Source organism: Protomyctophum parallelum (assembly GCF_964188405.1).
Source record: "Protomyctophum parallelum genome assembly, chromosome: 9".
Lineage (NCBI taxonomy): Eukaryota > Metazoa > Chordata > Actinopteri > Myctophiformes > Myctophidae > Protomyctophum > Protomyctophum parallelum.
In genome coordinates this window covers 41436617-41450544 of record NC_139706.1, presented here as the reverse complement: position 1 = coordinate 41450544, position 13928 = coordinate 41436617, and the positions used below count along the sequence as shown (strand labels likewise).

Sequence of the window (13928 nt, the reverse complement as noted above, 5' to 3'; positions counted from 1 at the left end):
CTTCGGAAGGGTGGTCCCAGAACAGTTCCTCGGCACCTCAATGAAACATATCATTAGGCTATCAATCAAAGCACTAACGGACAAGTCGAGAATTCCTATTAGCAGACTTACTTGAAACTTTACACACATGATGATAAAAGATGTTGTCACCCACACAGAAGACGCACTAATTCAGTGATCACATTGAATTAATGTAACGTGTTGCCACCTCCATGGTGGGAGGACACTAATGTGAAAGTGAGTGAGTGACAAGTCCAGCAACACGAACAGTTCCTCAGTGCTCTAACAAATTAGGCTAATGGATTTTTCTAGTCCATAATTATCAACTAATATACAACAACAGACCTACATGTGTGTGTTTTATCTATTCCTTTCACTCATCATTAGCAAAGCTGAAGGCGGCGATTGTGATCTGCATGAACAGTGCTGAGAACGACGTCCTCCCATTCATTTTGGCACAAATATGCTCGCTGAAGCGAACCTCTGTCTCTCCCAGAACGGCATCAAAACAAATCCAGCTCCACACTAATTGTAGGCCTGTATTAGCCTGTGTTTTTAAACTATGAATTAATTCGGAAATGTATATTTGCAGTATAATGAATCATCTATGCATATTTAACATTTGTAAAACATTAAAATGTGTGTGGGGTACGCGTATATCTATTTTGCGTCCGACATAGTAATGCCCCACCTGCCTCTGATTGGCCTACCGACACTGCCCATCTTGAGTGTCCACTGAGGTGGATAGCTATGCTGGATAGTCTGATGCGAGGTTACTCTGTGGTGGAAAATAATACAAGTACGGTATGATGCAAGAGAACCATTTTATTTTTGTAGAAGAGGCAAACTAATATTGTTTATGCCGTTTGCTTTGATGGAATACTTGATTGAACATGTACGCCGTAATATGATTTGATTTGGGTGTGTTCTAAATAAAGTGTTTGTGTTGATTATTGTGTAATGTATTTGTATGTGTAAACTTGAAACAGTGTTGTACTGTAAAAATGTCTATTTTCCCTTGATCTTTATCTTTTTTAGTATAATAGTGTAGAAAAGAGTCAACCTAGTGAGCAACAGCCCTCCCCCTAGCCTGGGCACCATTTCATTTCGGTATATGATCCGGACGGGAGCGGATGATATCGTTACGTCATGTTGTAGTATTGTTTTGTAGTCGACAGACAGGAACAACAGGCGGCGGCAACTTCCTTTTCCCTCTCAATAAAAGCTACAGGCTACGAGAGCTTTTATTGAGAGGGAAAAGGAAGTTGCCCTGGCCTATTCCATGGGTTTGACCCATGCACCCACCTCACGTGCTGTCACTCCCTCTCAATCAGTAATCTCACCTGCTCTCACTCACACCTCAATCAGTGGCCAGCTATATATATACTGCCTGAGTGCCTGTCCATGCAGTCATTGTTTGTCAGCAGCAACTCCATCACCTGAGAGCCCTCTGTCCTGGAGCCTTACAAAGTCCCATCTGAGGTACTAGGAGCGGTGTATATCTGACTTTCAAATCGGGTGCAGCAGATCGAAGAAAAGAAGAGTCTGGGGGCCCACCTGCAGGGTAGATGACTTTAATAGACAGAAACCTCTGCTGAAGTAGGCAGTTGTTTGTGCCCAGTGGGAAACATTATGTAGTTCCATATGAAATTATAAACGGCTCAAATTTGCCAAAACAATCCACTCCCAAACCACCCCTGGTGACCACCCTTATTTATGCAGCTCAGTTATTATTTATTCATGGATTTCTCTCTCTGTGTATTACCCACTGAAGTGCATAACATGCTCATTCTTTCTGACATCTGAACTTATAAAAATAAAGTATTTTGAGATACTATCTCAAAATTACATTTTGGAGGTCTTTGACATAATATAGCAATATTTTTTTTTTCTTCAGAAAACTGGACTTAGAAGATTTTTTTAGAATTGGCCTCTGGTCTTAATGGGTTAAATCCGCTTGTTTCTGTCTACCCCAAATCTCCGCTCTTAAAAACACCATATCAAGAATATGTGCTGAATTGAAGTCCGACTCGGGTCGAGGTTTTCTTTTGTCGCTGAGCTTCCTTCTATCACAGCTCGAATTCTAAATTGTGATCCGAGTCTGAGAATATGGATGCCTGGGGTTCAAGTGCTTAGTGGACTAATTATACGCAATATATTTCCAGGCGCAGCTTTAATGAAGAAACTGACCTGCTGACATTCTCACAGAAGGGACCCTCCCAAACAAGTATGGGGTCGCCATGGAAACCACTTCTTCTCCTGTTTATCATCAGTGGCCTTTCAGGTAGGAAACCAGCATGGTTGTCTATGGGACCGACACTGGCGACACATAGTGGTATACACACTGCTCTGTGATGATGAAAGGTTATGGTTATGTCTATGGGACCGACACATAGTGGTATACACACTGCTCTGTGATGATGAAAGGTTATGGTTATGTCTATGGGACCGACACATAGTGGTGTACACACTGCTCTGTGATGATGAAAGGTTATGGTTATGTCTATGGGGCCGACACATAGTGGTATACACACTGCTCTGTGATTATGAAAGGTTATGGTTATGTCTATGGGACAGACACATAGTGGTATACACACTGCTCTGTGATGATGAAAGGTTATGGTTATGTCTATGGGACCGACACATAGTGGTATACACACTGCTCTGTGATGATGAAAGGTTATGGTTATGTCTATGGGACCGACACATAGTGGTGTACACACTGCTCTGTGATGATGAAAGGTTATGGTTATGTCTATGGGACCGACACATAGTGGTATACACACTGCTCTGTGATGATGAAAGGTTATGGTTATGTCTATGGGACCGACACATAGTGGTATACACACTGCTCTGTGATGATGAAAGGTTATGGTTATGTCTATGGGACCGCCACATAGTGGTATACACACTGCTCTGTGATTATGAAAGGTTATGGTTATGTCTATGGGACCGACACATAGTGGTATACACACTGCTCTGTGATTATGAAAGGTTATGGTTATGTCTATGGGACCGACACATAGTGGTATACACACTGCTCTGTGATGATGAAAGGTTATGGTTATGTCTATGGGACCGACACATAGTGGTATACACACTGCTCTGTGATTATGAAAGGTTATGGTTATGTCTATGGGACCGACACATAGTGGTATACACACTGCTCTGTGATGATGAAAGGTTATGGTTATGTCTATGGGACAGACACATAGTGGTATACACACTGCTCTGTGATTATGAAAGGTTATGGTTATGTCTATGGGACCGACACATAGTGGTGTACACACTGCTCTGTGATTATGAAAGGTTATGGTTATGTCTATGGGACCGACACATAGTGGTATACACACTGCTCTGTGATGATGAAAGGTTATGGTTATGTCTATGGGACCGACACATAGTGGTATACACACTGCTCTGTGATGATGAAAGGTTATGGTTATGTCTATGGGACAGACACATAGTGGTATACACACTGCTCTGTGATGATGAAAGGTTATGGTTATGTCTATGGGACCGACACATAGTGGTATACACACTGCTCTGTGATTATGAAAGGTTATGGTTATGTCTATGGGACCGACACATAGTGGTATACACACTGCTCTGTGGTTATGAAAGGTTATGGTTATGTCTATGGGACCGACACATAGTGGTATACACACTGCTCTGTGATTATGAAAGGTTATGGTTATGTCTATGGGACCGCCACATAGTGGTATACACACTGCTCTGTGATTATGAAAGGTTATGGTTATGTCTATGGGACCGACACATAGTGGTGTACACACTGCTCTGTGATGATGAAAGGTTATGGTTATGTCTATGGGACCGACACATAGTGGTGTACACACTGCTCTGTGATTATGAATGGTTATGGTTATGTCTATGGGACCGCCACATAGTGGTATACACACTGCTCTGTGATGATGAAAGGTTATGGTTATGTCTATGGGACCGACACATAGTGGATTACACACTGCTCTGTGATGATGAAAGGTTATGGTTATGTCTATGGGACCGACACATAGTGGTATACACACTGCTCTGTGATGATGAAAGGTTATGGTTATGTCTATGGGACCGACACATAGTGGATTACACACTGCTCTGTGATGATGAAAGGTTATGGTTATGTCTATGGGACCGACACATAGTGGTATACACACTGCTCTGTGATTATGAAAGGTTATGGTTATGTCTATGGGACCGACACATAGTGGTGTACACACTGCTCTGTGATGATGAAAGGTTATGGTTATGTCTATGGGACCGACACATAGTGGTGTACACACTGCTCTGTGATTATGAAAGGTTATGGTTATGTCTATGGGACCGACACATAGTGGTGTACACACTGCTCTGTGATGATGAAAGGTTATGGTTATGTCTATGGGACCGACACACAGTGGTATACACACTGCTCTGTGATGATGAAAGGCTCTTATGAACCGGACGCCCCCTCCTCACTTAACACTGGTTTGCTTGTATTGTACAGCAGTGGTTGACGAAATACTCTACTTGTACTCTACTAAATGTTTTACTACACTCTGCTATAAGCAAATGTCCTGTATTATATATATATATATATATATATATATCACCCATTCTTGAGATAAGGGACAAAACTTTTTTCAAACTGGATTTTTTTTTTTTTTAAGATACATTCAAATCAAATGGATGTATTTGTAGACACAGGTCTCAACTACCAATATTGAGAAGGAACAGGTTTTTCGCATAACATTTCTTTCTAAAATGGGACATTTATGCACTTAATACCCGATTCATGTCAACTCCGTCAGACACACTAAAATACCTTTTAATTGAATTTGATAATTTCAACAATAATATAAAGTCCTCAGTTCTCTTATAATGGCTTTCAGTAATCAAGTTAAGTAATACAATTATTTTAATATTGTTTTTTTCCAATATCACACTATTATGAAATATCCAATTTCTCAAATCCGTCATTTCAACCTCTATTTTCAATATTATAACATGAAAACCATGTAAAAAAAAAAAAAAAATCATCATTACGTATCATTTCAGTTGGTGTTTCAATACATATGCACAAAATATTTAACATCACATTTTCTATTTCTTTGGAAATTAACAAAAACATCACGGGACGAACATCTGACGGAGTTGACGAACATCTGACGGAGTTGACAAGTTTAACTGATTTAGGTTCTAGATCACCTAGGATCTTGATTCTGGTGACTAATCCCACATTTTCAAGGATGAGGAATACAGTGGTACTATTTATATTGGCCCTGTGACCATGGCAGCCATTTTCAAAATGGCAGCCACCTGCTGTTATCTTACAATAACTCAAGTTCTACACCACCTAGGATCTTGATTCTGATGACTAATCCTACATTTTCAATGAGGAGGAATACAGTTTTATCTATTTAGATTTATCCCGTGACAATGGCAGCCATTTAAAAAAATGGTGGACCTGCTATTATTTTACCAATTTAGTCAGGGAATAGGCCTATTATCAGAATAATGTCAAATTTGTGAATACATTTCTTACCAAGAATTTTTTCACCAATGTGTTTGTAAAGGTGTCTACTAACATATCCCACATTGGTTTCTATTGAACCACCCTAGAGGCATTTTTGACAGCTGCTGAAAGTTGGGTACCATACCAAGTGGCTATGGCAAAACTAGGGAGTCTATGGCCAAACTAGGGGTCAAACCCCTTGGGCTAAATTCGGCCATATATCCACTTGCCCAAATGTGCTGACCTCATTTTGTGATGATGGCTATGGCCGTTTTCAGCCCAAGGAGTGTTCTTCGTGCATAGCTAATGCTTGGAATGCATTCAGAATCATGAAAACTCCCTAGTTTGACATGTCACATGCTACTTAAAGCATAATGAACATTTTGCCTTATATAGGTTGTTGATGGTACCCCAACTTTCAGCAGCTGTCAAAAGGTCCCCTAGGGTGGTTGAATATAAAGCAATGTGGGATATGTTAGTAGACACCCTTCCAAACACATTGGTGAAGAAAATTCTTGATAAGGAATTTATTACCAGATTGTATTAATATCCCCTGACTAAATAACTCATCTTCTAGACCACCTAGACCCGACTTCACAAACAGAGACCCGATTGACACCTAAACAACAAGTTTGGACAGCCCCACCAATTAGTGTTACGGAAAATAGCAAGTGTCTACCCTAGGCCCAGAGGGAGACACAGAACTTAGATGCGGCTCACATGTTGCACGACTCCTCAACAAGCTGCCACCAGGGATGAGAGCTGAATTCTGCCGCACAATGCTCTGCGGCCCAGGAGCAACCAACACCCTGTTGGAGTTCTCTGAGTGGTTGAAGCATGAGTCCTAGCCATATAGCCTGTGCAAAGGCAAACACCTTGAAGACCTGCTTGAGGTGAACAGTGAGCAGTGAACAGTGAGCGAAAGACTGAAGACAGAAGATCTGCCTTCAGGACTATCAGGCAGGATGTGCAGACACTGAAGGCATCAGTGTCGTTCTGTGTCCCCAGCATGTCAACCAAAGCAATGTTACCAAATCAAAGGAGCCTTCACCTCAAGTCACCTGGGGCTGGGTGAGCAATCGTATCCTGTATCTAGCCTCACAACTAAATACAGACACTTGGCCAGACTGCCGTTTGAAAGGGTCAAACCCTTCATCCTGATTGGGGAAGACCACCCCACCTAATCACACCAACCAAACAAGTGAGGTTGGGGCCTCCAGGTGGGCCAGTAGCCATCTGCACAAGACTGGGCTGGACCCTGCAGGAAAGCAATCTCCAGCCAAGACAATGTAAGTTGACTATAACAGAGCCCCAGAACACAGAGCTCATGAGAAGGATGGAGAAACACTGGCAGGAGGCCACCAAGATACAACGCCACACTGCAGTGGCCAGTGAAGTCAAACTGTGCGTCTGTACCTGAAAGAGACAAGTCAAAGGCCAGAAAGCCCACCTCCTTTTAAAGATATTTTTTTTTGCGGCTTACGCCTTTTATTGATTTTTGGAGGGACAGACAGTAGGCTGACAGGAAACGGGAGAGAGATGGGGGGATGACATGCAGTAAAGGCCGTGTCGGGTCCGGGAGTCGAACCCGCGGCACACTGCGACTGGATTACCAGTCCGGTGCCCAGACCGTTACGCTACGGCCTGGGCCTGCCCACCTCCTTTTAATGTCCCGTCAGTAGCAACTCAACCTGCACCTGAAATAAGCCCTGACCCCTCCCAGAGAAAGTTCATCCTTGAAAATGTAATGATTAGTCGCCAGAATCAAGATCCTTGGTGGTCTAAAACTTGAGTTATTGGTAAAATAACAGCAGGTTGGTGGTCACTTTGAAAAACAATGGCTGCCATGGTCACAGGACAAATCTAAATAGTACCACTGTATTCCTCATCTTTTAAAATGTATTATTAGTCGGCAGAATCAAGATCCTATGTGGTCTAAAACTTGGGTTATTGTAAAATAACAGCAGGTGGCGGCCATTTTGAAAAACAATGGCTGCCATGGTCACAGGACAAATCTAAATAGTACCAATGTATCCCTCATCCTTGAAAATGTAGTCTTAGTCACCAGAATCAAGATCCTAGGTGGTGTAGAACTTGAGTTATTGTAAAATAACATCAGGTGGCGGCAATTTTGGAAAATGGCTGCCATGGTCACCACGAGACAAATCTGTGATGGCCCTATAGCCAAAAATGTTCCTTAAGGCATGCTCTAACTGTGTGCCAAATTAGAATACGTCCCATTATTCAAAAACTATAATTTTATTGTTTTAGGAACACTTTTGTCAACTCCGTCAGATACATGTCAACTCCGTCAGACACAAAACCTGACGGAGTTGACGTCTGACGGAGTTGACAAAATGTCATTTGTTTTCATCTTAACCCTCTGTAGTACAATGTAGCCATTTTGTTTTTGCTTCATTTGTTAGCTAAACCTAACCCTAAACTTTTATAATAAACATTATTTTGGAATTCTTAACAAAGATCATAATAATGTCCTGACGGAGTTGACATGTAAAAGCTGTGACCACCCTGATATCAACATTGTTTGTTTAAAATATCAAACAATTGAATGCTTTTCAGACCAGGTGCTCCACAGTTGCAACAAATACAAACGGGACTTGGAAAAGGAGTCTTCAGGCTAAATCTGTCGACAATATTTTCTGATTAATTTAAGACTTTTAAAAAACCTGACGGAGTTGACGGGAGACGTGGGACACACATTTGATATGAGATATCTAATGGAAAATATAAATTAAAATTATTGTGTATATTGTTTGCTATGTTGTTGACAATCTACTTTAATTTAGTATGTATATTTATGTGATTGTGACAGTATTAGACACTTTTTTAGCAGTTTGAAATTATGACCACTTGCTGGGGACAGGCTAAATACAGGCGTTTTTGGGTACAGTGCCTGCTTTTAACTAATTCAGATGGCATATGAAAACAATTATAATGAAATTAATGGCATAATAATACACAACTGTATTACATTTAACTTTGCAAGTGCTTTTATTTTTATTAAATTAATTTATTTTTAACAATAATAAGGCTCTTATGTGTGGGACATGTTTTTTCCACTTTTGTCCCTCATCTCAAGAATGAGTGACATATATATATATATATATATTATTATTTTTTCTTCTTTATTTCAGTCAAAGTATAAAATCTCAATTGACCTAAAGTGACAAAAATAAAGGTAGTGATTGCATTGGTCATGCATTGGAATATTGAAATAAAGTGGGCATTTTGAAAACGTTTTAGTTTTCAAAATATGTCAGACTTGTCCACAATGTGACGCTTTGTAGATCTGCTATATTTGAATCGTATAAATGATGGCTTAATTGGTTAATATATGTTTTGTAATAATAATCTAAGTAATCAAAAGGTACAATATTTGCCTCTGATGTGTAGTGGAGTAGAAGTATAATGTATAGAAACATTGACATCAACTAAAGAAAAAGTACAGTACTTTTCCCAGGTGGAGCGAAATGCCTTCACGACGGACGACGTACGTCGCGACGTATATTTTTCCGTCGCAACGTATATTCGAGTACGTCCTGGCGTAAATATCAATTCGTCCCGGCAGAACGGACTCGTCGCGGCTATATCTACCCGTTTGCGACGTAATATGTTGGCTATTATTTTCCGTCGCGCCAGAACGGGACTCGTCGCAGCTATATCTACCCGTTGTGGCGTGAGCTGGACTCGTCGCGGCAGAACGTGACTCGTCGCGACTATATCTACCCGTTTGCGACGTGCGCCTCGCCGGTCCGGTCTCCAGGCGAGCCTGCGTCCTTCATATATTTTTTTTTCTGCTCTCGTTGGACTTAACTTTAAAAGTCCAATGGAACACCTCTTTGTAACGGGTCGCTGTAGTATAGTGGTCTAATTCCTCGCCTCTCTATTCTTTTTTGCTGAAGACGCTGGTTCAATTCCCGCTCGCGGCAAACCAAAATTATTATATTTTAGACAGACAGACAGACAGACAGACAGACTGCCTGTCTGCCTGCCTAATGTATTGTAAATAATGTATTCATTCCATACGGCTATTTTTTTTTAATATAAAAACTTTTGTCTTTCGCGCGATTCGAACCAGCGTCGTCAGCACCAAAACATTGAGAGGCGAGTGATTAAACCGCTGGACTACAGCGGCCATACGTTACAAAGAAGTGTTTCATTGGACTTATAAAGACAATAGCACCCAGCTGCAGTCTCGCAAGGGGAGGGACCGGAAGTGCTTTTATTTCCGGCTTCCACGTGCACAAGCGCACATACACGCACGCGAAATATAATGCAATATGTAATAATCAGCTCATACATTATAAAGACATTATTGCATTATGAAGTTTTATTACAGTATGAGTCGCCTATGTGGAGGTTCTTAATGTAACACATTATTACATTATAGAAAAATCTATTAAGTTATGTGCTCGTCTTTTAATTACATTATGAGCTGATTATTACATTATGAGGTCAGATGTAGAGTTGCTGGCCGCCTCAGCTCCATATATGGAGATCTAGGTGATGATCCAGTCTTTTCAATGTATGGCTATCCAGGGTTTGATGAGGTCAGTGTCGGGATCTTATATCATATGGAAACGGCCATATATGGCGGTGTGACGTGTCATGAGGCGTGACCATATATGGAGGCATGACACGAGGCGTGACATGACACACTTACTGACTGACTGACGGGAAATGCAGGTTTTCATAGTAAATTAAATGCATATGGTCGTGTGTCTGTGATCTATGGTCTGGACATGGTGTGTGTGGGACAGGGGTACGGGGTTATAGCAACTTATTACATTACTTAAATGCCTTGATATCATTATGTTATAATCGACCATATAGGCCTAGCCTATTATTGCATATCATTTTATTATTGTTAGATTTGCATTTCTTCAAATATGCACACTTATACCACCAACTAATAAGCTTTCAATTAAAATATTACCTACAACAAACTACTTCAAACTTTTCCAAACCGACCACGTAATTATGTTTAAGCACAGATGGTACTATATACACCCGGCATTTAAGCGCGCACCAGCAAGTGCGTGTCGTGCACGCGCATTATATTTCGCGTGCGTGTATGTGCGCTTGTGCACGTGGAAGCCGGAAATAAAAGCACTTCCGGTCCCTCCCCTTGCGAGACTGCAGCTGGGTGCTATTGTCTTTATAAGTCCAATGAAACACTTCTTTGTAACGTATGGCCGCTGTAGTCCAGCGGTTTAATCACTCGCCTCTCAATGTTTTGGTGCTGACGACGCTGGTTCGAATCGCGCGAAAGACAAAAGTTTTTATATTAAAAAAAAATAGCCGTATGGAATGAATACATTATTTACAATACATTAGGCAGGCAGACAGGCAGTCTGTCTGTCTGTCTGTCTGTCTGTCTGTCTGTCTGTCTGTCTAAAATATAATAATTTTGGTTTGCCGCGAGCGGGAATTGAACCAGCGTCTTCAGCAAAAAAGAATAGAGAGGCGAGGAATTAGACCACTATACTACAGCGACCCGTTACAAAGAGGTGTTCCATTGGACTTTTAAAGTTAAGTCCAACGAGAGCAGAAAAAAAAATATATGAAGGACGCAGGCTCGCCTGGAGACCGGACCGGCGAGGCGCACGTCGCAAACGGGTAGATATAGTCGCGACGAGTCACGTTCTGCCGCGACGAGTCCAGCTCACGCCACAACGGGTAGATATAGCTGCGACGAGTCCCGTTCTGGCGCGACGGAAAATAATAGCCAACATATTACGTCGCAAACGGGTAGATATAGCCGCGACGAGTCCGTTCTGCCGGGACGAATTGATATTTACGCCAGGACGTACTCGAATATACGTTGCGACGGAAAAATATACGTTGCGACGTACGTCGTCCGTCGTGAAGGCATTTCGCTGTCTCTCACTTTTCCACCACTGGGTATGCCAGTCGATCACTGTTACCTCATTGAGCACAGCGGCACACAGTCCTCTCCTGTGAATATGAAAGGTCATGGCTCTTATGAACCACCCATCGGTTAAACACTAGTTTGCTTGTAATTCACGGGTAGACCATCTCCTGTACAAATTGATGCCCTTTCTACCAGTAGCAGTCGTTGCCTGTCACTCATGGATAAAGAGCGACAGCTTAGAGTGACAACTAAATGCTGAAATAAATATGTAATAGCGAGGAGAATACTAGAGAATAGAATGAATTGGACCGGTGAAGGCTCTGGCTTGTTACACCATGTCATAGAAGAAGAAAATGGCCTCTGATGATGCATTATTTCAAGTGACAGCTAAGAGTGGCAGCTACATGTTTAAAAAGTATAATAGCAAGGAGAATACTAGAGAATGACATTTTTGGACCAGCCTCTTGTAGCTTGTTACACCGTCCCAGAGAAGGGAGAGAATGGTCTGTAATATACCTACATGTGGAGGCAGCAATTGAGCCTGTAGTTCTGTTAAATATGCTGCGATAAAGATTCACCAGAAAGATGTTCTTTGAGAGTTGTGTTGTATCTAGTATCTAGTACTGTGTCGTCTGTAGAGTGAATTTATTCAGTTGAGAGAAATGTCAAAACTCTCATAACAGCACACTTCTGTACTTTCATGACATTTGTGCTGTGGGGAGGTTTTGTCTTGCCAGTTTTTTTTTAAATTACTGACAACCTGACAACACCTACACAAGCAATATATAGAGCTGTGAACAATTTGAACTTTATACTAGCCTATTAGTATGATGCCTTTGTCATAATATGCCTTCTTGAAAATGCAGGAAGAAATTAACATATGGATGGGAATTGATCAGATTGTAGTAATTCTGCTTATCGGTTAGATTCTACAGTATATCAGTTCACTATTGATTCCTGATCAATTTATTCCTGATCAATTTACAGTGTTGAAAAATAAGGACGTGTCAATCAGTTAATTGTCAATTAATAAATTGTTGTTTGTGAGAGCCTTCTCTCACAGAGCAAAAGTAAAAGTGGGGAAGAGACAATAACTAGAAAAGGTGCCCCTCGGGGCACAGGTCTCCACCAGGGCAGGGCAGGGCAGGTCAGGTGGTGGCCTCCAGGTGGCACATTGTTCCAAAAATGGGTTTTGGAAAAAAACACCTGTTGGTGGCACTATAACAGGCCAATGTGAAAAAGGTGGGATATATTCCTCAGCCTAGTAGGAACGTCTGTGAAAGATTTCACGTAAATTATGATTTGAGGCTTTTTCTTCAAAACAGGCCGATCCTGCAAACTTTGAAAGCCAATGTTAGCCAATTAGGATGGAATATGAAATATTGGACAGATCCATCTTGAACACATGACTATAGAGATAGTGTAACGATTTGCGGGATTGTTTGACAGAATCTGGAGGACTAATATAAAAAACAAAATGACCCCACAGTCAAAAAACACTTTGTTTGAAATAGACACTCATGGCCCTATATCATCCTTCCTGGGGGAGGGGGGGTAACTACCTGTCAGTGGGGAGTGTTGGCTGGGAGGAGGAGTAGGACTGAGGCCCTATATGTCCTCTCTGGGGGGGGGGGGGGGGGGGGGGGGTACTACCTGTCAGTGGGGAGTGTTGGCTGGGAGGAGGAGTAGGACTAAGGCCCTATACGTCCTCTCTGGGGGGGGGGGGGGTACTACCTGTCAGTGGGGAGTGTTGGCTGATGAATGAATATCTACATCCTAATACAGGGGGGTCAAATTATGACAGGCAATTCCTCCTGTCACCCCCCAGTCAAAAAACACTTTGTTTGTAATAGACACTCATGCTTTCCAAGGTGTTATTTGGCACCGCAGTAATTTAGTTTTTCAATGTGACTTTAGACTTTAAAAAGGTTCGTCGTTGGCATCCAGGGCGTGCGTGCGTGCGTGCGTGCGTGCGTGCGTGCCCGCCCGCCCGCCCTGGATGCCAACGACGAACCTCTGCCCCAAATATTCCTCAACGGCCTGTTATAGCTCCACCATGAGGCCGATTTAGGCACATTTCTGTAGATTACTCGTAGACATTTTATCCATACATCACACAATCTCCATAGTCATGTGATCAACACGGATCTGCACCATTTCCCATCTTCCATCCTGATTGGCTAAGATTGGCTTCCAAAGCTCACATGATTGGTCCGATTCGAACAAAATGCCACAAATCACAAACAGTGTGCAATTTCCGTGAAATTATACATGCACATTTCCACTAGGCTGAGGACGACATGCCACAATTATTATTTTTGTGATATTTAATTTTAAAATGAACACTAATTCTACATTTATGCTAACAGCTAGCAGCACAGAAATAATTAAAGCTCTAAAACCTGAGCCATACTTTGTTGCATGGCAGGGTCACTCATTGAGAATAGCCAAACTACAAGCTCACAATGCGTCACCTCCGTGATGAGTTCTGAGCCTGTAGGTCTGCTATTTTTGAGAGGGCGA

General features: G+C 41.8%; 1 protein-coding gene across 1 annotated transcript in view; it reads left to right on the top strand.

Moving 5' to 3' along the window:
* cntn5 (contactin 5) overlaps positions 1-13928 on the top strand; it is a 278248-nt gene that overhangs the window by 61385 nt on the left and 202935 nt on the right. The window contains exon 2 of the mRNA XM_083773470.1: positions 2166-2284. Coding sequence (XP_083629596.1) covers positions 2230-2284 — 55 coding nt within the window. The 5' untranslated portion in view covers positions 2166-2229. The remainder of the gene's footprint in view (positions 1-2165; positions 2285-13928) is intronic.